The sequence below is a fragment of the Micropterus dolomieu genome, linkage group LG20 (genome assembly GCF_021292245.1).
Source record: "Micropterus dolomieu isolate WLL.071019.BEF.003 ecotype Adirondacks linkage group LG20, ASM2129224v1, whole genome shotgun sequence".
Classification (NCBI taxonomy): domain Eukaryota; kingdom Metazoa; phylum Chordata; class Actinopteri; order Centrarchiformes; family Centrarchidae; genus Micropterus; species Micropterus dolomieu.
In genome coordinates, this window is record NC_060169.1 from 33,080,487 (window position 1) to 33,107,582 (window position 27,096).

At 39.6% G+C, this 27,096-nt stretch overlaps 1 protein-coding gene across 4 annotated transcripts in view; it reads right to left on the reverse strand.

Moving 5' to 3' along the window:
- The window catches only part of cdh8 (cadherin 8), a 52,267-nt gene that overhangs the window by 2,181 nt on the left and 22,990 nt on the right, over positions 1–27,096 (reverse strand). For 2 of the 4 annotated variants that reach the window (XM_046033375.1, XM_046033377.1), the window contains exons 3-9: positions 21,797–21,964; positions 21,362–21,549; positions 14,555–14,802; positions 7,867–8,003; positions 4,266–4,387; positions 3,382–3,499; positions 22–273 (exon numbers count right to left, since the gene is read on the reverse strand). In XM_046033375.1, the coding sequence (XP_045889331.1) occupies positions 22–273; positions 3,382–3,499; positions 4,266–4,387; positions 7,867–8,003; positions 14,555–14,802; positions 21,362–21,549; positions 21,797–21,964 (1,233 nt within the window). Of the gene's footprint in view, positions 1–21; positions 274–3,381; positions 3,500–4,265; positions 4,388–7,866; positions 8,004–14,554; positions 14,803–21,361; positions 21,550–21,796; positions 21,965–22,170; positions 22,211–27,096 lie in introns of those variants that run through there. The other 2 variants (XM_046033378.1, XM_046033379.1) reach the window with 2 other exon arrangements.

Below are 27,096 nucleotides of genomic sequence, written 5' to 3' on the forward strand. Positions count from 1 at the left end.
TGCGAAAAAGAAACACCTCACCTAACAGCAGTATAATGCACGCAAGGATGGCAATGAGAGCTCCCATGCTAAGGCCAATAGGTAAGACATAGGCCTCCACGTTGCAGGACTGGACAATGCCGTCTTTACTGCACCCACAGACTCGGATGGTCAAGGTGTTGGTGCTGCTCATCGGTGGATTCCCATTGTCCGTCACAATGATTGGCAAGAAGTACATCTCCTGTTTCTGTCGTCGGAAGGTATCATGCTTGGCTAGAACGCTGATTGAATTGTCTGTCAGAGAGAGGTAAAGCCAGAGATGAATTTTTGCAACGATGTGTGAAAAAGCCATTATTATTCATGGTGGCAACAGACTGAAGTTCTATTATTAAATTGTGTGAAGATCAGTACAGCATGAGGGTAAACTAATTCCACATCAATCGTCACTAGGCTTTCTAGCACCCTCACAATCCATTGCTGTGGATGAATTTTAGCCACCTTCCTTTTTCTGACAATTTGGGAATTCTAAAGGAAGGCAAGCCCGGGTGTGCAGTCCCACTTTGAAAGCTGAAGAAATGAAGGGACCACGGTAGGCGACACTGACTTAGAAGATGGCACATGTCGACCCAGAAAGGTGCCAGCTGCTCTTTGATGACACTTCTGTGAAGCTGTCGGCTCATTAGCTGGCTCTCCTTACCCTGCTCACATTATCAAACACTTGCATTCCCATAAGAATCTACTCCTGCTGATCTTATGGAAAACATACAAGATTTCTGATAGTCTAACCTTTGCCTCTCTGCTTTAGAGTGCACTGAAGAGAGGGGTAAAATAGATCTGGTGATATGAGCTATAGAGAGACGGGCCATGTTGAAACATTCATATTGACAGAGCAAACTTAATCAAAAGATGGAATGCTTCATGATAGAAATATTTGCTTTGCACAATCTGTAATTGATGTGAACATATGCTCAGATTTATTTTCTTATGAGTTCTGCCACAAAGTGGTACACTGTGCTTTGTGAGCACCAACATGTCCTATTTCATTTGGATCATTCAGCAGTGCAAAGTGAGTATGCAAGTATCTAATATACTGTAGTAAACCATCAGGGCTTGTTCTCGTATACAGGTCATTTTCATTTTCTTGGCAACTATTGATGGTAAAAATAGAATTAAACATTTCCTGCCCGTCAGCCCATCCACAGAAAAAGTCTGCAACTCAAAGAGAAAGACAGCTGTGCAGATAACCATCAAACTGATTGAACTAGCTGGAGTTGCAAGCATATTTTTTTCCTTTTAGGGCACATTAAAGTATTGCAACTACCGTCTGTTAAAAAAAGGTGTACATTGAAATATTAATTGTCATTATTAATAATTAATATGGGAGGTTCCAGATGGCATCAGTGACAGCACAAGTGACACTAAAAGTCGGAAAACTTTCTGATCTTCTGAAGTCTCATAAGATTATATTAGCAACTACACATGGCACATTCATGAATAATGGTAATGTTCTGTGTACACAGAAGTACTTGCTATTGTTAAGTTGGCAGTTTGTATCACGCCTTTCCTACTGTTGGAGGAACTTTCCCACCACTTCCCATGTTAAGTTCGTTTGATTTCTTCCCACTACGTACTGAAAGTCAACAATCAAACAATAACGCACTTAAGTTACGTCAGTTAGTATTGGGGGAAAAATCTTAGGAAGTGTTTTTTGTGCATAAACCTAACCAAATCACGACAATTTCCATCATTAAACCAAGTAAAAGATTAATTTCTGCCTTTTTGATACAAAACATTAACCTACAGGATGTAACAGAAAAAAATTGTTTCAGTTAAAAATTAGCCTGTGAAACTTTTATTAAATAGCAACCACTGTGGCAATTATGGGAAAATGCTAAAGGCTAAATTATGGTGTAACATTAAGATCAGCAGAGAGGAGGCATAAAGTCACTGAAATGAGTCAGTAATGTCTGTTATAAAGCATTATTTATCAAAAGTTTGCTAACAGTAGCCACAACAAGGCACTGGTCAGACTGACACAGAGTGCTCTATATATTGTATACAGCTGGTCAGAACCTTAGACATTTTCCACAGTGTGGACAACCCATAACCTCTTCACTGTTCAATCCCAACAATGAGACTCATCATCGCCAACAAAAGCAGCACACAGAGGCTCACGCCTGACACTCTTGACTGAAGTGTCTCCCACAGTTGGCGATTCAGATAGAAATAGTCACTGAAGTGCTGGGGGATATGGTGCAATGGGCTTCTCCTTCGCTGTTTGGAATTAGCAATATCACAGATAAGTGGCTAGTGTGGTGTGTACTATATAGAGCGGAGCCACAACACGTATTTACTTTGGTTGAAGACAAGTGAGAGAAATGCAGGCCATTGTGTTCTAAGGACTAACACACAGCTGTGCTTATAGAGGCGAAACATTTCCATTGGGGATTTTATCTGTTGCATCATCTTAAGAAAGTATTAAATCTCCTCTTAACAAAAGGGCAAGGTTCAGGAACCTGCATGTTTCATACACTTTGAGGTTGATCCACAGTTAAGACTCAGTATTTTGCAGCGAGTCTGTGCCTGTCTGTGACAGCCATTCATTTTTGACTTCCAATTTTCTGCCAGGATTTTTGCACATATGTGACAGAAAATAATGTTTTTTTCCCCCTTTAGTTGTTGTTTAATGTGTCAAAAGAGGAATGAATATAGTCAGCCAAGGCTATTTTTCCATTGCTTGTGATTATTACACTGGCATATCCTGTCTCTGCCTGCTAATGTACCTATTTCAAAAGTAAAAGGGTTTTATTTTTGTCAAAAGATGGCTAGTGCATTTGATGACCTGATTTTTATGGACTCTTTCCTCTGTCAGAAAGAGGTGGCAGTAAGTTAGCCTGCAGCCTCTGCACTGAAACAGAAGGCCAGTACCATATGAAGATTTTTTGCCCAAAGCTGAAAACATTACACAATGCCATCATGAACACAGCATGTTCAGAGCCAGTTATGGGATGAAGGCAGGAGAAGAGGAAGGAATAAAGACAGAGAAAAACAGAAAATTAACCAATCAGAGTATTTAGCAAATGAATTTAGTACCATCTGCCATGCGGCAACAGCTCCTAAGAAGTCACCCTACATTGAGCTGCAAGACTACTAGGAAAAGCCATTTGGATCCCATTCATTTAGTTTCTCTCAAAACGCACTGGGGAGTAAAAAGAAGCTGGTGTCCAGACAATTTCACATCTGCTAATTGTGAGCTACACTGATCCACAAGATTTCATCTCGAGTATGGCTAACATGCCGCGGGTTAGAGATTAGACTGGAAAGCCATTGGGGAAATTTACAGAAACTTCAGTCATTCTGCCACAAAAGAGTTACTCCTCTGTGATTTCTTTTGTTACTCACCTTGGTTGTTTTTAATGGTAAAATTGGGGTTGTTGAGCATCTCCGGGACGAGACGATAGTCAAAGTAGTGGCCCTGGATTGGGTCATCTTTGTCCACCGCGCTGACAGTCTGAATCACCTGTGTTGAGAACAGAGAGACAAGAAGATAAACAGAGGAGGTCTCAAAGCCATTAGAAGAGGCAGCCTATTCATTACTCTGTTTTTGCCACCACAGATTGCCTCAGTCTAATACTGGCTGGATCACACCTGATGAAATATAGGCCCTATTCATTCCTGGAGTTTGAGATTATTATCAATGAGGTCCTGTCTAGTCTGGCACACTTTCAGGCTCCTGGCTCTATCTGTTAATCTGTCATCATAGGTCTTATCATGCTGTATGTCTTTATGATTGATTGGAAATTAGAATTCAGGCCTTGCAGGACAGTTTCCCTTTTTTCAGTTCACCCTTTTTTTCTCTTCCTTTCAATAAAGCTCCCTATTGTATGTACGTAGGTCCCCTGAATGAGGTCGATTGATGAGAAGGAGAATACTAAGTACTTGTCCAGAATTTTTGGCTGGGAGAAGCATTGTGCCATCTGGAGGAGGACATGAAAGACAGTCTTGAATTATGATCCACTCTGATCAATCCTGACTGCTCTCATTTCCCCTTTGCTCCGCTCACACTGTTTCAAGGGAGGACAGAGGGAGAAGGGACCGCACTCCCACCTCTGTAGTTTCCCAGTGAAATAAATAGGCTATAATTCACTGTGGCCAATCATTACAGGGGAGGAGGGGGAGAGAGAGAGAGAGGGAGAGAGGGAGAGAGGGAGAGAGAGAGAGAGAGAGAGAGAGAGAGAGAGAAAGATAGATCACTGGTTTGATGAATGAGCCACTTCTTTCCTTACCTGTCCAGGTTTTCCATTTTCACACAGAAAGGCCTCGTATTCTGTGGCAAATTCAGGGGCATTGTCATTAATGTCCATAACTCTGATGGCCACAATTGCCCTCGATATCTGACTGTGGTTTCCTAATATACAGTGTGAAATAAGGATAGATAGATAGATAGATAGAGAGAGAGAGAGAGAGAGAGGAGAGAAATAAGAAAGGACAATGAGCAAAAATTAAAACTGGGGTACAAAAAACAAGGTTACGTGTGAAATCCCAGGTAAATTCTGTGACCTAGTTTTAATTTCCTTTATTTTCCATCTTTATTTCTCCCTTCATTTCCTGAGCTGATGGGAGGACAGATGATAAGCCACATCAATCTACATTTCAGCTGGTATCAGCGATGCAAAACAGGATTCTAGGCAAAAGAAAAGAAAAAAAAACCATTCAACGTGCTTTTGAAAATCCCCTGTACACTGTAATGTTTAAAACATGAGGGTTAAAACATGCATATTAATGAGTCACTAGTAACTGAAGTCTAAGAAGACAATAAAAGGCAGTCTAATTAGATTAGATTTTGATTGGAATTATTCATCCCCAGTAATTGACAGCCCCTTTTGAGAGTCCCCGCAAATGGTTCTATTTATTAATCAGTAGTGCAAATGCCAACTTTTAAAGCAATTTTCTTTTAATGTGGGCCCAAGAGGGCTGTGACAGTGTGACCAGTGACACTGGTGTGTTTATTTTTTTGATTCATTTATTTATTTGGAGCCACAATGTTCACCTTATAAGAATAATGATGCCATGTTAAGGACAACAAATGCATTGTCTTGATGTTTTGGATATAAACCTAAATTTCCTCAGCAGTGAGATTGTCTCTTTTGGCAGCCAATAGAAGTGAAGACTCTTAAATGTTCAGTGTATGTAAGTTTAAGTGGCATCTAGTGGTGGTGGTTACAAAGTGCAACCAGCGGCTCATGGTGCATACACATGCTCCTGGGATGCTCACATTTCCCGAGTTGTGAAGTCGCTCTTCCGACTTCAGTGTGTGTTCATTATGCTCGTAAGTCAGAATATGGAATCAACATGGACGCTACTACAAAGGTTTGTTGGATTAGCATTATCAGAGGATATAAACAACACGCAGACATCTAGTTCACACAGCAAATAAACCGTATTTTTTGCAAAATATATATAGGCAATACGTGATTTTGCATAAATAGAAGTTATGTCCCATTTACACTTTATATCTCTTTTTGCAATAAAGATTTAAAGAAGAAAAAAAAAGATTCTGATCATTCCGACACCACATAAGTGCAACATAAGTTACCGTTCACCCCTCCCTTCCAAGCGCACCGGAGAAGGCACGGTGGCCTACACTCTAATAAGCCAGCTGACTACTAGTACAAACGTTACTTTTTCTTTTTCATATGTATTCAACATAGTGATGAAATGTGCTCTGTAGAGCATTTGACCGTTTGGGCTACTGTAGAAACATGGTGGCGCAACATGGTGACATCCATGTAAGAGGACCTGTGGTCTATGTAGAAATGGCTCATTATGTATTCTTTATACACCACTGAAAACATAGTTTTATTGTGGATATTATATTGCATTTCTGTCAAATATTACACACTGAAACTTAAAAGATGTATATTTTTCAAATATATTTTTCAAAGATGTTTCCAATCATATTGATCTGGAAATTGTGAACTGTTGAAATGTTTGTTTTAAAACCAAGGTTTAAAGTGAGACTAAGTAACTTTTGCTGAACAGTGGCCACTATAATTACAAAGTCATGGCAAATCAAATCTATTTCCCAAGAGTCTCTTGAGCCAGCTGCTTTAAAGACATCATCATGTTTATTTATGACATGGTAAAATGTAGTGTAATAGGAACACAAGCAGATAAAGTCACTAAATGTACTCATTAGTCATGTCAGTTAGAAAGTGTAAATCTAAAGTTGGCAACAAACATTAGCTACCATAAGCTACTGGTGATACCACACCATATCAGCCTGTGGCAGCAAATTCTGAGTGCAATGAAGCTTGGCTGGATTTTATTGCTTATGAATTAAACTTTTCATTTGTAGAGGAAGGAAGATTGTTGTACTGTGTGTCTTCTTTAAGAGTTACTTAGTCTGACTTTAACTGGTATTATGAAATTGATCAATTGCCCGAGAAGAGTAACTAAAAATAAATGTATTTGGATGAAAATGTCATAGGACTTTTCCAGACAAATACTTTCATGAATTTATTTTAAATTATTTCAAAGAAAACCTAAACGTAGAGCAGTGAACAGGATGCTCCAGAAATTTAAGGCCACCAGACGGGCAAGGAGATGAGTTGAGAAAGAGGTAAGCAGTGAGGAGAGTGGAATTGACAGTCTGATAGACAGTGATAGATGGATTAGGGCAGAGGGAGAGAGGGAGACAGAGCCCACCACCCTACAAAAGTGACTTTCCTCCAGCAGCAGACAGGGAATAGAATCTGATTAGTCAGATGTCAACCGGTGCGAGGCGGCAGAACGCGCCTCCGTTTGGGTGGCAAATGGCATCAGTATAGGACTGGGAACACATCTATTCTTCTTCACGCCAGAGAAGACACCGGCTTCCCCTCCCCATCCGTGAAGACTAGCAAAACTGCCATATTTATTTTGGCAAATTCCTATTAGGTGTTTTCAGAGATGCCACTATCTCGAGCCACAGTTACTTTGCCAAGAGGCATGAAAGCGCACTTTAAATATATGGGTGCAAGAAAATGACAAGGCAACCAGCTTATCAAATGAGACACATTCAATTCCTCCAACGGGCTGTTAAGATGGTGGGATTTGTCTGTGCCGCGCGGCCAAAACATTATGACAGCGTTTGGGCTTTCATTTATTCTGACAATTAATGCGTGTTTCTTTTGATTAAAGAAAGAAAGGGCCAGATAGAGGATGAGACCGAGAGAGAAGGGAAGAGAGACAGAGTGGAAGACGACAGGAAAAAAAGTTACAAGCTGTGTAAATTTCTATTCCAATAGCTTTAAGGGGTACATTAAGCTTTATCACAACATACAGCCCCCCTGAAACAATCAGTATGCAAATAAAGCCTTACATATGGTTTGAGCTGTTTGCAGCTCTGCCGGCAAGATTTTCTACCTAGTCAGTGAGTTTTGCGGTTCGCAGATGTTCTTTAATCTGTAATGGATGCTGGCGTTGGAGCAATCCACTCTGGAGCATGTCTTTAAAACTGTTTATTTGATACGTCTTAATGTTCTTGCACTTCCACAAATTGACTAGTGAGCTGTTTAATTCAATCAAAACTCAGCAAATCAACGTATTTAATGCCTCTGTGGATTCAAATGCTAATTGTTTGTGCCATACTCTCAGAGCAATTAAAATTTCTGGTTTACAAATCACTATACTGTTGAACAGAGGATTGTGTGTAGCAGGTCAGTGATTCCTTTGACTGAGACCATGAAGTCGCTCAGAAGGAGACGATAGTGTACGTGTCTCCCTGCAATTCTCAGTTTGTAAAACTGCCACTGGAAGTCTAATGATATGGTGATTTTGAAAATAGAAAATTACAATTCATAAGGATCAATGATCACGGCAGGGGAGTCAGGAGAGGTTACTTACTGACTTCTGTGGCGGTTACTGTAATGTTGTGCCACATATCTGTCTCTCGGTCCAATGGTTTAGCCAGTGTGATCTTCCCATCGTCCACGTTGATGTTGAACTGCCTCTCCAGGTCAGTGTGCCGATCGATGAAGTACCTGCAAAGACAATCGATCATCAGAAATTTAGGCCAAAACTCTTTAACGACCCACCACTGCAGCATCTTTCGTAATCTATTGGGTGTTGTGGCTAACAGGGCCTTATACATCAAGAGAAACCTTTAGATTAATGCCTATTATAAACAGTAGGAAATCAATAATTATCTGAGGAATAATTATAGCCTTCACATGAGCAGCAGGGGGCATTAAAGCTCAATAAGGTCTGAGAAGTCCTCCTCCCAATCGCAGCCCACCCTCCTTCAAAAAAGACCATTAGTACATGTTATGTCAGGGTAAGAGATGGGGTGTTGTTAACCCCTGTTTGGGATCTGTCAACACTCAATGGCTCCCAAAGGCTTTGCATTAATGAGTTAGGACAGCATTGTGTCACACATGAGCTCTAACAGCAGAAGGGTGGGGGTGTGAGGGGATAATGGATGTAATGGAGATGAACCAACGACTGGCCTGTTGTGTGTGACCTTGTCTGATCTTCAGCAAAATTATGTTGTTTTCTTTTTAAACCACTAGCCACTTTTAGGTCCTTGCCAATAAAGCAGCACACTTTACACTCTAAAACGACTCAAACAGTTTCAAACCATACATTTTGTAAAACGTTCCTTTTCCTGATTCTGTTTCTCTATGACCCTGCCTGTGACACACTGACTTTTTGAGACTTGTACAGTTTTAAAAATACGGTGGCAATACATTAAACTCCCCAGGAAAAAAATCTCCAGCAGCGGGTATGAAATTGGAATGCACATAAAAGAGAATTTTCCGATGCCACTTGAAGCTGTGAAATTGCTCTTTCAAGTAGCAACGCACGCGGTGCCAATTCTTAGGAAGAGCCCACACAAAACTGACTGAAAAAGAATCATTATGGGTCATCTTTGGTTTCATGTGTTTCATTTCCCATTATGTGTGGCTGTCATAAACATCCTGCTCACCCAAAACACAGGTCCGCAGTGATTCACGTGAGCTAATTACATCGTGTACTGCACTAGTGTTTCTATACCTCGAGGACAAAGGTCTGCCTTTCTCTCTCTGTCTCACAATCTCTCCCCCCTCTTACTCACTATTCTCAGTATTTTTATTTTCCATCAAGCTGAGTCTCGAAGGTTTTCCTAATCCAATCCCCCTATCCAATTCTTTGCAGACCCCTTCACCATACAGACATCCCTTGGCCACCAGGCTCACCCTCCCTTCCTTCCTAACCCTCGGTCTTGTACCATCTCGCAGTGGAACCGCTCATCCCTATCAGTCCAGACCTGTTGGCTGGAACCCTACAGTGTTTGTATGAGAGAGAGAGAAGAGAGAGGGAGGAAGGAAGGCGTACAGAGGGATGGAAAGAGAAATAGAGAAAGTGCACCAGAAAAAGACAAAGACAAAGTCACAACAACAATTTATATGAAGGAGGATGCTGCTTATACAAGAATGGTGGGAAATGAAATAAATAAACCACTGGCCCAGATTCCAATTGTTGGGGAGATGTACCGAGCCGTGACATTTCCATTTTTGAGATGAAATGGTATAAAATCCTCTAGACGCCGGGCTGGGAGAGGTCCATGAGGACCCCCACCCCCCCACCCCTGTTTCTCTTTCTCTCTTGCCCTGCAGACGCAGAGCACTTTCAAGACAGGCAGACAGCAGCAAGCCACCTGGGAGCAGCCTCTCTCCTGCAGACTGAGTGGATCCCAGTCAAACTCTGACAGCCTCACGTGGAAGCGAGGAGACAGACCCTGAAATGTTCTGCCACCTGTCACTCAAACTGACAACGTGATGTGAAAAGAATTAAAAGCAAATAAAAAATGATATCCAGCGTTATGTGTCCGTGGTTTTCCTGAGTGTGATGTGAGAATGAGTGCAAACGCGTCGCGTGTGTCTGTGTATCCTCTGGTTTCAGCTTTGCTTTACTTTTCACAGGCCTTTAAATGGCATTGGGCAGATCTGAGTCTAAAAGTTAAACATCACATAGAGGCAGTTTAAGCCAAATATTTTAAAGCTTTGAAGCATTCGTACAACTGACGCAACAGAGATCCAGATATAGTCATCCTAAATAAATAACATAATACACTTCTCACAATACGTCAGAGCGACAGAAGCTGCTCTATGTAGAAAAAAAACCATAAGCTGTAATCAGTGAAAGCATTATTCTTTTTTTAAACATTCCTTTAAGGTCTGCACTGCATTTGTCACAGATCACCTGTCTTCTCAGTCAGAGCTTCTGTTGGTGTCTGTCGTCTCTTCAGCCACCATTGCTCATTTTAACTACACAGTGCTTCTTTGCACTGTGCTGCACACACACAACACAATTTCTTTTTAGGCGAATATTGATATTTGAGAGAATCAAATATCGCTATTCAAGACAATGATATAACAGCGAAATGTTTGTTTTTTAAAACAAACAATTACCCTCAAATGTGACACTGCAGTATGTACTTTGTGATCATTTTGAACATCAGCCACTGTGGCCACAAGTGGCAGTTAAATAATATTAATAAATACTAAACATTGTGCAGAAGAGTTATGAAGCCAGGAAGTTGTATTCAATGTTTACTACAATACCTGACATTAGTCACCATAAGCTACTGGTCATACCAGAAATGATTAATTCAGAATTAATTAATTAATTTAATTGCTTATGATTTCTAAAAAAGTTAAAAAGTTTTACTTAAAATTGGTTAATAAAGTATTGTGATCATCTGAGTTTATAGTATATTACAGTTGTAATGACACCACTGCATCTGAATGACCTCAAAAGTAGTTTTGGAACTTATGTACTATCTTGTTACAATTTACAATTCTACAAACCTTGTTATGTATCACCCAATACTAATATACAATATATGGCAAAAGTTAAATGACAGATATACTATACAGTATTGACCATGCCAATGTATCAGTCAGGCTCCAGTTAGCACTACTGCAAAGTCTGCATCATCACAAAATTAGAGGGCTAAAAGTGAAGCAGCCAAGGAAATGTTTCTGCGTATGTGTGTGTGTTGGTGCTTTTTCACACCTGTGTGTGCACAGTAGGTGCTGGGTTTTAACTGCTTTGGAGTCTGAGTGTGCACATCTGAGTGACTGAGTGCCTCCAAGTTGGAAAGAGAAGGGGTTTCCGCAGAGAACAAAATGCAAAATGTGATATTCCTGCGTGTTATTAGGTCAGTAATTCAACTGGGAGGATCACAGATGTAGAGCAAATTTTTTGCTGTCCCCTGAATGCTGACCAGTTATGTTTTAACACTACATTTTATTCAGGATGAATCCCAGGCCCTTTTAACAGGAAGGTGATCCATGAGAGTCTAAAAATAAATCATAAATAAAAAAATATCAAAAGCAAAAATATCCGTACCGCAGAATGGGCCTTCCTGACATTAGATTTCCATTCATTTTAAAATCAACTCTACTTTACACAACTGCTTGTATTACCATATGCAGCATGTCAGCTGTCAGCTGTGCTAAAACAACATAAGGAAGCATGCAGTAGGAAACAAGCATTACAGAATTCCATTATGTTCCTGCAATCTCCCTCAACAATAAAAGAAAAAAGAAATGGGGAATGAAGACAAAAATGTTAATAAAACTTACTTAAAATCCAAAGCAGGTTTTGGCAATGCTTGTCACACTATCAGTACTTTGGAATAAAATTGAGGCACAGCCATTCTATGAAATCCAGCAGTTCGTGTCAGACAGCCATAGTGACTGCCAGATGTCACATTGCTTTTTATTTGTGATCAGTCAGGTAGAAAACAACAGAGCACAGGCTCCAGAGTGAAGCAATACTGAGGATTTTTTTCATGGAGTGCACCTGAAATGTTGTTGCTTGGATGCATTAAGTACAGCTAAGGGGTTGTTTGTCTCCTGAGTGCAGAGGACATGGCAGCCCACCAGAGCACTCGCCCCAAGTGGGTTAGATTCAGACTGGTTTAGTCTGGTCTGGCTGGAGGGGGGATTGAGACGGAGAGCGATTTTAATCAGAGGGGTTGACTTGAGAGCTCATTCAGATGGTGGTCCGCACGCCACACTTGTGCTGCTTTTACTGCTGCCACTTCTCCACTGATAGATCCACCTTCACTTACTACAGCTTTCTTCTAGAGAGCTCCCTCTCACCAATTTTTGAAATAGAAAGTAGACAATGAATAAGAGACAAAGAGGGAGAGAAGAAGAGACAGGAGCGAGGAAGGAGGAAAACTGTAAGCTGAATGTTATTTATTCGGGTAATTCTAGTGTAAAGACCAAAAATGGCATGTGTAATAGCCCTGTCCATGTCTGTTTCCTTCACCATTACGATTAGTTGATAAATCGATTAGTCAGTTGACAGAAAAATATTCGGCAGCTATTTTGACAATTGATTAACCATTTAAATATATAATATTTAAATCTAAAAATCAAACAAATCTCTGCTTCTTGCTTCTCCAGAGTGAGGAATTACTGTTCAGGGCTAGTTGAAACCAAATTATTAATTGATTAATCAAAGCATTTACTGCCAAATTGATCAATAATGAAAACGATTGTTACAGGAAGCCCTGTGTGAAACAAACTAAGTTTCAAAGTCAAATTATTTGACTTATTTTATGGTGAGCCTTTCTCCAGATTTCCCATTATTAAGAACATACTTCTGATCTTGTAAGAGGCACTGTTGAGACTACAGACTTCTGTGAGCCAGTATATCTGGAAGGATTAAAATCATCCACACTGTAAGCATTCGATCAGCCCAAAGCTCAGAGTTACAGGCTAATACAAACCCTGGCTGGAAGGAAAATCAAATGGTCTTTGGTGAGGGTGGTGCATCATATTAAGTCCTCCATGACAATATAGTTTCTTTAATCTCATCTAAAAAAAAACCACATCTGTAACATCTGTGATAGACCATGCTCGTCTTGAAGATTTCCGGGGGGAAAAATATACATTTGGACGTCAAAGAAAATCACATGTACAGGTAGGGCAATTTGTTGCAACAAAATACAAACTTGCAAGAAGAAGCATGGTTGTGTGTGTAATCTTTGAGCAGCTATCCCCCCCTCCGGATGATCAGTGGCTTTACGGGAGTTGGCAGATGATTAATGCAGTATTCTCCACTTACTGCTTATTCTTCTTTCTCTCAGACAATAAAATTAAAAAAGTTTGAGAACGAGCCTTATTCAAAAATCTAACAGCTCTTGAGGACATTTTTAAAAAGGCTCGATTATGTTTCTCTGACTGCAGTGGATTTTTTTTTTTGGCCTGACAGTCGCACAAAGCCCTTGAGCAACAATCCATTCCGAAAATAACAACTTCTGCACGAAATTGTAAAATTGGTGATTAAAAGCATAATGAACACTGTGAGTGCAAGTGAATGACCTCAGGACAAATAAAAAAGAAAGACAGGGAGAAATAGACTGCAAAAAGACAAATGACCTGGTGCATAAAAATCGCAGCCTGTGACTCTGTTCTCACTACATCATGCTCAAAACATTTAACAAGTGCCAAGACAGGATGTTAATATCTGGACAGTACAGCAAATGTGTGAAGAGATAATGTCAGCAGGGTGCTGCCATTGGCATGCACACTCACTGATTATTTAGTCACTTTTTCTTTCAATAATGACTGAAGGGGGTGAATAACAGGAAAGTTGGATATCATAACTAGCTAATCATAATTCAGAAGAAAATACTATTTTGAGATTATTAAATTCAATGATACGCTAGACTTCCATACACTTAAGATGTAAAATAAATCCCTAATTCACTAAACTGATCCTGTCTTTGTCCCTACCTCTAACAAACATATAAAACACAAACTTGCTCAATGAACAGCACCATGACACAAAATTGGGACAGAGAGAGGCAGAAGATGTCATTATACATGAAAAATACTTCGCTTTTTACCAGGGGAGGGACATCATGCAACCTCAGGGCTCAATTCCTCCTGGCAATCTCATCACTAAACATGAGGATGCCACCAGAAAAGAAAAAGTAAAATGAACTGGCCCTGCTCTATAGCCTCAGCCAATCTATGAAACGCAGCCTGCTCATGCAATTACGCACAACCTGTTGAGTGTTGTCCCGGGAATGCGGTCAGCAAGTCGCTGGAGAATTAATGAAATGCCAAGATGGAGGGAGAGAAATTGCGTGTATAACCTATCCTCAAGGTGCCCTTGTGGTATTTCCAAGAATAAGTCACACAAGAGGAGAATATAGCAAGGCTGGTCACACATTGAAAGAGAAAGTTGGGCTGTCTTCAACTCACAATCTACCTTTTTTTTGTCCATATGTGAAAATGAATCGCTTCCTCACTGCCAATGATGCTACCACAGCCTCCAAAGGTCACAGACATGAAAAGATTTAATTGCATGCCTCAGTGTCAACCCTTTTATTAAAACAACTCATTATAGCCAGAAAAGACTCATTTGTTAACCTGTACTCTTCACCACTTCTTGACATTACACTAAAAAGCTTTTTCGTTTTCAAGTTATGGTACTGTATTGCACTGGTCAGTCAATAGCAAATGGTGAAGCAGTAAAGGTTATGGTTTTCCCAGGAGCTCACTGATCACTGTATCCACTTTCTTACCTGACCAGGCTCCCAGTGACATCTGGATCCCTGGCGGTGACTGTCCCTATGACTGTGTTGATGGGGGCGTTCTCATTCACTTCCAGTAAGTACACTGGCTTGGAGAAAACGGGAGGTTCATCAGAGTCTTCAACCACAATCTTAACTGTAGCTGTATCCTTGAAGGGCCCACCACTGGTGGGCTCAGAGCGGATGTTGGTGGCTTCAACTTTCAGGCTGTAGGCTCGCTTGCTCTCGTGGTCTAAAGGCTGAAGGTGGACAAAGACAGACATGGTCAGGGACTGCTTCACTGCCAGGATAACAGAGGTGCTTTCCTGCTCTGTTACCTGTCCAAAACAGACATGAATAATCAGTGCTGGATAATATAGTTTCTCAAGCATTGTACTTTTTTTGCTACTTTATACTGTCTAATGCTACATTTCAGAGGGAAGTAATGCACTTGTGCTCTAAAACTCTTGACTGACAACTCCTTTTAGATTCAAATTTACATACAATGATGCATTGTTATAGATTAAAGGCACACACCACGAATTTTACACATCACATCCAGTTTACCCGTCACGAAAAGTCTGTCAAAACAGTCGTATAATGTATTCTGTGGCTCTGAAAGTGTGAAGTGTGAAAAAAACCCAGATCCTGTCATGGCTGTTACCTCGACTTGGCTTAGAGAGTACAAAGCAGAAAGCCCGTGTTACAAATTGGTGTTTGAAAGACTCTAACATTGTGGGGAATGTACGATCCAGTGTTTTTGGAGCTTGCACCAAACTCGGGACTAAAGTAGAGATCTTAGCTTTCTGCTGCTTGCTGCTTAGATTTTGACCATTCTGTTTATAATCTGTGTATTTTTAGTCCTCTGACTTTATTAAAAAATGCAATACTTTGCTGGAGTACCATCTACCCAACCATATAAAACAGTTACCACCACTTCATGGGGCGCAACATTACAATCAATACAGCAATCTTAAAATGGCCAATCCGATAATGAGTATAAATTTGCTTTCGGTACTTTGGTATATACTGCTGAAAATGCTTCTTTACTTTTATTTAAACTGATTGGGAACAGAGAACTTTACTTCAGAATTCTTTTTTTTCCCCAAGTCATGAAAGTATCTGAGTATTACTTTTACTACTATTAAAATCTTATTTCCTTTTTCTTAATTTAAACATTGAGCTCTGAGTGGAGGGAGCATCAGTACTGTTGAATGTTTTGTCATTGTTCTACTAAAAAGATTCATGTCATCATAATAATTAAAAAAAAGCTGTGATCACGAAATTACACACACAGGAGGCTTCAATCTGAAGAGCTGGAGTGAGTGGCTGTGATAATGCCTATGGTATCTATGTATTGCACAAAAATCATTTTGATTTAAATCAATAGAAATGTAATTTTCAGGGTTCTACATCCTGAAGATATTTTCCAACCTTTAACAGCATGAAAGAACAAACATTTCCATGCTAATGCTCTCAGTGACTATTATTAGAGCTTACGTACTGCTATCCCAACCAGATCACATGAAATAAATGCTTATGGTGCTTATTCAAGACCATCTGGAAAAGGTGTAATTCCCCTAAAAGGAATAAAAACATTTTGTACAGGACATGTCATCATACAATTGACATTGACATGGGTTTTTTTTTTCAATTGCTATACACTATTTCCTTTGCAGATGGCTCTTCATCAATATTTAAAAGAAAGAGGAGAGTCACAATTTTTACTCTCTTGGCATCTCTGAGGACACCCCAGACTGTCACAATTTCATTCTGAATCACCTCTGGTCGAATAATGGGATCAAGTCACTTCCACGCTCCATAACCAGGATTTATAGGGAAATAAAAACTAGGCCTTGCCGCTTGAGGGGATAGGAGCTGGCTTGGGGAGAGAGGAGGACTAAGAAGAGGGAAAGGAACAAAACGAGAAATGTATTCAGTTAGAGTAAGAGGGAGAGAGTTAGACGAACTGTCCCTGAGGTCAGACAGGGCCAGTGTTATAGAGCTCTGGGGGGAGGTGGGTGGTGGGGTGTCCGGGGGCCCAGCTGTGAGACAGTAACAGCAGCCGGGTGGACGGGGGAGGCGACCCTGGGCTTTGACTTCCACACTCCTACACTCCTGGCATCAGGGCACTAGTAGACAGACTGTAGCCTCTCCAAGCCCCACTTCATGGGCAGAGAAGCTATTTGGAACACTTCCATTATTAACCTCCGCTTCTTTCTCCTCCACCTCACTCCTGATGCCCAAACCTGAAGCGAAATCTGTGTGGGTTGGTCACAGTAATATGATCACTTCTTAATATAAGAGTATATAGAATAATGCAGATTTAAGAGTACAAGCATATGGTGAGCTGCTCATCACCTTAAATAAGTAAGCATACGTGGTACACATTAAATTCACCCAGAAAATAGGCTCATGTTTGCTTCTCCTTTATCAAAATATTTCAGTATTATTTCCACTTGACAGCATGTAGTAACAACTTATTGTATTTGTTTTCAGGTTCCTAACAAATAGGGGAAATGAGAGAGGGGGCTCTCACTGTTACTGGCATATTTAATTACATCAAATCCACTTTGAGTAAAACATAGTGGTAAACAGCTACACTGATTAGCCTAGTTTGGTTTGATTCAATATTTTCAATATCAATTACAAAATCAAAAAAAGCATTTATGCAAGCCGCTCTTTTAAATACTGTATAATATCATGCCCATACCTGAATCAGAATACAAATAATATTTTGACCCGTTCAAATTATTAATTCAATAAACGCACAGAGCGCTTTGACTGAGTAATCCAGGGAGAGCCACTGATTTTTATTAGTATGCATGGTGGTACTGTTGTACAGCTACTGTTGATTATTAAGAGATTTGTGAGTGCAAAAGGAAAACAGTAGAGCTAAGTACCAGACATTTTCGAGGTTGCATGGCCAGTTTACCTTCTTACATGGCTTACCTCAAAAAGGCTAAATTTTTAAATGGGGGACAGCAGACTTACCCTCAGCAACAAAGAAACACACTCGTTTCTCCTGTGTTAACACCCCCCTCACTGTCCCACCCCACAACCCTGCTGTGTCATTTTTTGGGTCTCTCTCAAGCGTTAGCATCAAATCAGTATGTACACACAGGCCATTTAGAGACTTCAAAGTTCAGCGTTGGCTGCAGGGGTGAAAGCTCAGCATCCCACTAACATCCCTCGACAGGCCTGGGGGCTGTTAGATAAAAAGCTTAAAACCCAAACAGCAAAGGATCTCTCCCCTGGTTTGTGCCTCTCCAGCCTCAGTTAGATCAATGTATTTTAACCTTGCCGCAAAGAATCTTAAAAAATTTGACTTCCACGTTAGATGTCAGTTTATAGACCCACACGTGTTGACGGGGACAGGGTGTGTTGGGGAAAGAGTTACACTGAATCTTTTATTCGGTCACCCCGGTTGCAGGATAACACTGGAACAAAAGCGCAAAAGCATAACAATTGTTTCTTTTATCTCATCTCATCTTGAGACGCTGCCATCCAGAGGGAAGCAAAAACAGTAAGTGTGCAAATGCCTTGCTACTTTCTCAACACATTATCATCTATCTTGCTTCATTGATGAAGGCAACCAACTCAGGACCACAGAGAGAACGCTAAGCAGACATGGAAAGAGTGAAGCTCTCCGCGGGACACGGAGGTGGAGGTTGCCTAAAAGACTAACACATTTGACATTTGCTTTGTAAACAGTTGGAGATTTTACGACTTTTTGTCGAGTTTGTTCTCCAGCATTGATGTTTTCTTTAGTGGCAGTGAATTGTAGTCCCGGCAGATTGCCTTAGCTCTTATACATTCCACCCTACATGCAGTTCATTGTTCACACATGACAAAGTCACACCACGTGTCCTTGGGGTAATGCCATTTTACATCACAACACAATGGCATTCCACATTTGAGTGACCAACCACTACTCAAGACATAAGAACACCCATCCATCAATCATGTGAACAATTCAATATATGCAAACATCCTCTACCAAGCAGATCATCTAAAGACTTAAGACTGTAGAATATATACATATATAAATAGCATGTGCCTTGGTATCTTTGATAGCATGTGTTCAAATCTCTCTCTGTTAGATTTTCGACAGATGTCCTTGAGATACGACTGCTTCTAAACTTGCTTGCAGGTCACGGTGTTAATAAAATGCATTTTCAAGTGAAAATTTCACACATTCCATATCGAGCAAAAAAGTGGATTGGGTGCTCTAAATATCTACAGGCAAGAAATGATATCCAGGGTCAAACCTCTATCAGCTTCTATCCTGGAGGAAATATCCATACTGCATTTGTACTGAATATCAAGAAATGTATTACATTGTGTGACAATCACTGACATCCTAGGATACCATCAGCAGCAAAGCATGTGTCAGTCTCTGCCATACTTCCAAGTTAGTTGATGATTACAATGCTATTGAGGAAAACACTTGCTTCACCAACATCACATTGTACCATGCCATGGAATACCAGAGTGTTTGCCAGCAACTGCTTCACTGAAATTGCTTTGGGGCCAGCAGTAGTAGGCTGCATGTGTGGATGTGTTAGCATTGCAAGCAAGTTCATGTTCAGTTCATCTGCTCTTATGTTGATGAATGGTGATTTTTAGTAAAGAAAAAATGGGTTTTAGCAATAAAGTATGTACCAAAAAAAAACAAATGCTCCTTTAGCCTCTAAGACACAGAGAAGGCAGGCCCCAGTGTTAATATTCAAAGTCATGCTTGCGTGAAGCCTTCTCTTAAAACACCAAACGTTAAAAATAAATGCGGTATTTGCCCATATAGTTTGCATTCAATTGCAAAATAAATATATAAAATGTATTTTTGCTTTTGTCTGAATTTTAATTTAACATGTTGTGTGTGTTATAGGTTTGTTATTGTTATTAATATGATTGTGAAAAAGTCACACATTATTAAAATATTATTATTATATATATATATATATTGTAAGTGTAACTTTAGGTGTAACTCGCGATTGAGTTGCATTGCTTTCAGAGTGGTAATTCTGCAACAGCATACTGGCATGGCTGATGATGATCATGTGCAATCACAGTACAATATGGCCTTATTTTAGCATGCCATTAAGAATTAGTACTTTTTATACAGTTTCTTGCTTATGTCCTAGGATCAGTGGATCAGAATTCTTTAAATGATTCCAGGGTTGTATGTGATATGAGATATTGCAATATAAATAATAAATTATTAATTCAAACACACTGTTAACTGTTATAAAACACCCCATGCCATTTGTTTGGAACACAATGTTCTGATGCTGTCAGAGGGGTGTTAATTCAATTCTATGTTTATTATTGAGGTTGTTGTTAGTAGTGGTGATGTACTGGACTGCGTTATACAGAAATGTGTTTCATACCTTCAATCAAAACTGAACATTTTCTCTGTAAAGGTAGAATTTATGGCTGGGTTCTAAATGCTCCATCCTGGTTTAAACAAATGTTTGAAATAATATGTGATTGAAATAAAAGGTAATAACTGAAAAGTTATTTATTCTTCTTCTTATTATTATTATTATTATTATCATTATTATTATTATTAGTAGTAGTAGTAGTAGATGTAGTAGCAGTGGTAGTGGTGTTAGTATTATAACTGTAGCATGGGGCAATTTCAACATCTTCAGGATCATCATCATTACCAGGGACAAAGCAGTGTCTGTTATGTCGTTCAGAGACATATTAAAGTTGAGGGCTTGCTTTCATATTATAATCAGTCTTCTATGTTCTCATGTAGACACACAATGCGCGCGCACACATACACTGCCAGCTGAAACACTATGGTGAACTCGACCAGGGGCGGATATTTCATGTCACTGCAGGTGAGGACAATAAAAATATTGCCTAGACTAGAGCAGGGGTCGGGGTCGAAACTATCTAGTGTCTAATTACTACTAAGTCTGCTGCTTATCTACCACCCCACCTTGTTCTCCTCCTCTGTTGTCCCAAAGTTTCACAGCGTCCCTGTAACCATGGTAACTTACTCTCACTCCTGCCTGAGGAGAGGGAGAGACCCTGTGCGGCAGAAGAGCCACTGACTGAGATTACTCTGAGCAGCATGCAGGAGAATAAATTAGCCTACACTATAAGCAGACTTTTGTATATTTCTCACTTCCCCCCCCGATGGTCTGAAAACTCTCTAAATTTGTTGCTAGTCGCTTTTTAGAAATAAAGTCGCAGAGGGTCTGAAAAAGGTAGGCAGTGGACCAATCTACTGTGGGGGAGGACATAATCTTTCAAAACTTAAAAACGCATTAGACTTGAAGCAGAGAACCAGAGCTGGTAACCATTTGTGTACCAAATACATTGACTCGACACTGATTGACCAGTTATATTTGAATTTTTGGATCAAAATAATTTCTAGGGACAATTAAGTAGTCGCTGGATATTGGTAGGGGCATGTCCCCTAAATTCTATGTCCTTAGAAGTTGTCAAATTGAGGGAAGGTTTTGTGTATACTTGACTTGCTTAATTTAGTGGCCTGATAGTCAGAGCATAAGAGCAGCAAGAAGAGTACATATCATATACATGTTTAAGACATTAATTACATTGCAAAGGCAGTTGAAGCATCTTGTCTCATTGTGGAGGACAGAAGAACATTTCCAGATGTGTTGACAGCAGTGATGTTGACTTCAACAGAATGTTAACAAAAAGGTGTCAGACTCAGGACACGTTAGCTAACACTAGCTGTAGTGTGCAGTCCATGGCCCTGTTGTGTATGACTGTCAGTCAGAGACAGAAAGAGCATGAGGAACTGAAATTTGCCATTTCCAGTGGTTTTCTAGGTCTTACCCTTTTCAGTCGAAGAATCCCTTCTTGTGTCTGTGTGTCCGTAATAATCTCAAACATGCCATGGTCATCTCCCTCCACAATGTTATATGTTGACTTGGAATTCTCGCCGATGTCTCTATCATTTGCTTTCACCTTGCCACCCATTTTTCCCAACGGGAGGTCTTCAGGGATCACAAACTCATACAAACCTGGGGAGGGACAGACAGCTCTTTGGTTTCCAGAAATGTTGATCAAATGAAACAGAATTATGGAAGTATATTACAGCACTGCATCATCATTAGATATTACTGCAGTTGGAGAAATTAGTTTCTGAGCAGCCTGTTTGATGAAATCTACGAAATAACATTTATTTTTCCCAATTATGACCTATCAGAGAAATACAGCAGTAATTTGTTTCTCCTTGCAATTCGATTTCATGGTTGTAAAGTTACTCACTTTTAGAGAACTTTGGTGGATTGTCGTTGATGTCCGTTAGCGTGACGGTAACAGTCGTAGTTCCAGATAAGCCCCCCATGTGACCTCCCATGTCCTTAGCCTGAATGACCACCAGATACTCCTCTCTCATCTCCCGATCCATCCCATGGAGAGCAACTTTTATGGTCGCTGGAGGTGGAAACAGTTCATAACACATTAATGCAATTATAAACATGACTGATACTCTGCACATCATTTTAATGATGCTCATGCGAATATGCACCAGCAAGCACAAGAAAAAGCAAGGCATACTGTAACCTTCACGCCCACCTTACTCCCCAATTCGTAACGTGCATTATTTTAGACCATGACTTTACAAAACAAGGACTCCATACCAAGCAGAGGTAAAGAATTCCCTGCAGCTTTATTCTCTGAAAAAAAGCAGTCTGTGTGAGCATGGCAAGGTAGTCATGACTGAATCCAGCCCCAGCACTGTTTGTTTTTGAATGTGCTGTTCCGCCGTCTGCAGTCATTTGTATTCTGATTGAGTGTGAATTATGCTGTCTGTCTTGTATAATCTTGAATATTGTATGCAGAATGGACCTTATTGACTCTGCCACGGCGCTGAATATAAAAAGGGCTCAGCACCGGCATATAGGGATAATCCACTCAGGAAACAGAGGCCCGCAGGATCATCAAATGAATATAAAACCCCTCATAAAAGCCAGGCTTTGGCATGACACCCTGCCTTGGTCCTGAGCTGCCTCAGACAATGAGAATATGCTTTGCTATGATGAAAAATGTGGGAGGGGTTAGGATGTTGTCTGTGCCTGCATTTTCTATTCTTCAGATAGATTTTCCTTAGAGACGTAACACAATTTCAGGGTCAGTTTTGCTTTTGGAGGTCACCCTCAACACAAATGATCTAAAGATCTAGGGCATGTGAAGGAGAAAAGTTGGATATTTTAAACAAAATAGCTACCTAACCTCATCATCAAAACTGCAGATAACAAAGATACAATAACCTACTTGTTCAGATAATTTAATAAATAGGTATTATATTAAATACAACATGTTTTTCCCCCTCCGCCTTAAGCATCGGGCTTTTTGTTGCTATTGTTTGGGGTCCCACAGGTCACACTGCTATATGTGTAAAAATAACAGGAATAATCGCAATATTAACCTTTTATGTCCTTTATTTTTTGGTTTTCTACTTCAAATTATTAGAAACCAATATGTAGACACTTGTTGAAGTGGTAACCTTTTCACTTCCCTTCTTGGGCTTGTACTGAGTATAGAAAAAGTGAAGTTGTTTATGTGTGGGGTAAATTAGACAACAAAGAAACTGATCTAAATCTCCAATAACAGCAATCCAAATAGACTTGTTTTGGATTAGATAAGGGTAGTGCTGTGTAAAAGGTAATGTCATCACCAATAACAGCACAGTAGAAGAACATCCACTGTATTTAACCATAGTTTACAGGTCTCTGATACCCTAACAGAGCTAATGCGCTATTTTCTGCAGTAGATTTGTCATCAGTTTGATATCAGGTATTTTAAGCAACTGTCACACATTTACAAAAGTAATTTAATACCAAGGTGATAAAATGTATGTTTTTTGACTGTCAATCTTTTCTTTGAAAATTATATACATGCATAGATGCTGTGAACACTGTAATATTGTGAATGCAGTCTTCGGTAAGTGATCCCACAACACATTGACCCATTTTAAATATAAAAAAAAAGAAATATTAAAAAATTAAAAGAATGCCCTTGTTTAAAAAGTTGTTTCAAAGGGCAATGGAATGTTAACACAAGGACAGTTCAGTATATTTATATTTTATCTATTTTACTACTGATCCGACAGATAATAATAATATCATGGTAATGTTACTTAATAGAGCACTGCACCACAGAGCACCACTTGTCCTTGTAAATGTGCACGGGACACAGAAAAAGATGTCTGAAGGACAGAGTGAGCGCACATAAATATCATCACAACAAGAAAGAGGTCACCATTTAACATTAACCAAACAATTAACATGTCCAGGTAAATTAAGTATTTGAATATGACTATTCTCTTTCTTATTCAAATGTCTGCTCTGCTTATGAAAATAATCAAACTTATAGTGTGCATAGGAAACATACTCCTCTTGCTGTATTATGTCACAGGTCTAAGCAATAAAAATGCCTGATTTTAGTGCGTGCGCTGACTGTCATCAAAAAGGTAGGCCTACCTCTAGTCACGCTAACAAATGAATCAATAAATAAAAAGGGAAACACAAACAAGACACGCGTACTTCCTATTCCAAGCACACACACACCCACAAACATACTTCAGTCATCCTGCTAGAAGCAACACTCTCATCTCTGTTGATCATCGTTAATTATTCAAATTAATTCCTAATCACTGAAAAGGGAGGATAGACAAACACTCATTTCCATAGATATTTGCCTCAACTTTTTTTTTTCACCAACCATTAACCAAGTGATGAATTGGGGCATGATGTTTATTTATTTACTGAATGCTTTTCATTTCCAATGTGGCGTTGCAAGTGTCAAACGCATTCTAATGGTTGTTTTCCCCTCACCTTTTATTTTTCATTAACATTCATTAAAACATCTGGCTCACTTGAATGAGCCATCTGCAGTCACAGAAAGCATGAATGCTAATCCTTAAATTGTCCGTTCAGTGCGTTTTCGTTTTCTATAGCCACGTTCCGCTGCAGATGCTTCGAGATGGTGACGCCTATAGCAGTGGGGACGAGCCCAATTTCTATGTGTTGAACTGAGTGTTCATCCTAATTATGTACATAAATTTTTGAGGCTCCCTTTCTTGAAGCTTGTTTATTGTGTGCTGTTTTCCAAATTGTGAGCAGTCGATTTCCATCTCATTTCTTATTAATGTAATTTCACCATTATTTAATCATATTGCTTACAGACACATGTTAAAAAGTCAGCTGAAAAAGCAATTAAAGATCCAATCTGGAATCTGTTTTGAGATAACTTTATGCATGATGACGCTGTCGAAGAGTTTGCCTTGTGAAAGGAAGAACTCATTATTATTATTATTATTATTGTTATTATTTTGAATTCATAACGCAATGATGTTACACAGCAGCATATGAGTACTGGCCCATTTAGCATTTAGGACGACCAATCAGCTAATGGAAACACACCACTCATTGATGCCCAGCTCTGCTCATATGAATCTTATAATTTTGTAGTTTTAATAATGCATTTCATGCAGCCCATTGTTGAACCACATAGTATAGCACTGACACCAGTTCAGCTAAACCAGGACAAACAGAGAAACTATTGCATTTGTCTTGATGCATTCCACTGACAGAGGAATACTTTTGTCCTCATTATAAGGGCCAGGGTGAAGTTATTTTGCAGACTGTAATCAGCTGTGAGTAATATTGTGTGTGCATATAACAATTTACATTTGAGAGGCCATTAACTGTTCTGATCTGACCGGCCCGTTAAAGATCTCATCAAAAGATCTACCTTATTAAATGAGTCACTGTTACGGTGTGCGGACCTTATTTCTGTTTTACTCAGCAAATCAATGTGTGGGTGCTTTTTTTTCTTATTTAACACACACACAAAACATACTTTCTTACCATGTTGCTGCATTATTTTGTGTTTTAATTAAAGCTATACACTCCTCACTTTAGTTCTGGTGCCCTCCCTAATACACATTTTGGCCCCAGCGTACTGTTCATGTTTTCAAACATAAGTGTGAAGCATGAGTGTGCAGCTGCAGAGGAAAGCGGTAGAGGATAGGAGGGAGCCTGGAGCCTGAGTGAACAGCAGCCTCATGTAGCGATACTCTACAAGCATTTCAAATAACAGATGGGCTGAGTTACCTGCAGTCCATTTTGTTGTTTTTAACAACTTTTTAAGCAATAACCAACATTGTCAGTTCCCTTTTAGCGTGCATTTGCTAATGTTGTCCCTTACAGGCTTGCTGAAAAGAGGTGAGGTTACATAATGATGTAGACATTTACACAGTGGTGAACACAACAACACATTCGTTAACAAAGTTGCCATGCCAACTATAAATCGCTTTTTTGTCCTTTCAGAAACTGTATGCATTTTTAGCCTAGCACACAGCAGCAGAGTGAGATTACCTCAGGTGCGCCAGCAGGTGGGGAAGCTGTTGCATGTCCACCTGCTGGAACCTGTGCAACCTGTAGCACCTGCGGGCTGTGCACACGTACATGCCTTTCTTTTTCATTTAAATCCACAGTGTCGGCAGCACAGAGAGCCCAGCTGCCAAAACTCAGTCAACATTATGACTGGAGATAATCTGATTTAAAACTAAACTATAAATATTAATTAATTATAATAGATATGTTGGTTGAATTCCTTAAAACAGATACTGCAAGAGGGGTGACCCTCCAGTCTAAATGCATGCTTAGAGGAGCTTCTGTAGATATACAGCAGAATGTGCATGTATATTCATACAGTCAGGATAGAGATGTACTGTTGATGTTTCATTTCATTTTTAGATGTCAGAGCTTGCTTACCAAGTAGCCTAGACTACACAGCCAAAAAGTGAAACTGATTTAAATATTCAAATATTTCTGTTATTCAGTGATCTCTACTAAATGTATTTATTGGTATTCATCTAATCCTTCATCATCTACACAACTGTCGATCACTCTGTTGCTTTTTTCATTCAGTTGGCATATTTCACTGGCAAAATGGAAACACGTAATATATGTGATAAAATTTGTGTGTTGTGTGTTGTCAGGATTATTTCTCCTCTTATGGAGAGTGATGCCGCCAAACCAAGGGCAGGGCACTGCTCACAACACCTATTGTGTTGCCAGTGACAGGCTACATTTTTGTGTTCCCTCTGTCCAATCTAGTCATGAAATATTTTTTAAAAAGTAGGCTGCAAATTGGGCGTCTAAAGCCTATTATTTCACGCTGACCATGGGTTTTTGACTGATGAATAAGTTTTTCACACGATTGAGGCTGCCATTGCATTCCATTCAATTTAATATGGTGTAAAATTGAACTTCAGATAAAACACCAAGTTATTTTTGTATCGTTGACCACTTAAGTGCAGATACATTTTATAAAACCGTGTTGCCTTCAGGTGAACGTGAAAATTTGGTCCGCACCTGTCAACATTTGTAATACTAGTATAATAACTACTGTGATATGGTTGTACTAATATAAGATATTGTTCGAGTGACTCTGAAAATATTTCATCTAAGTAATGCAAAACTTGTATTATAATTTTCCACTGCATACTGCTTGCTCTAAACTTGCTCAGTCTAAACACTTTTGTTTGTTAGGGTTTG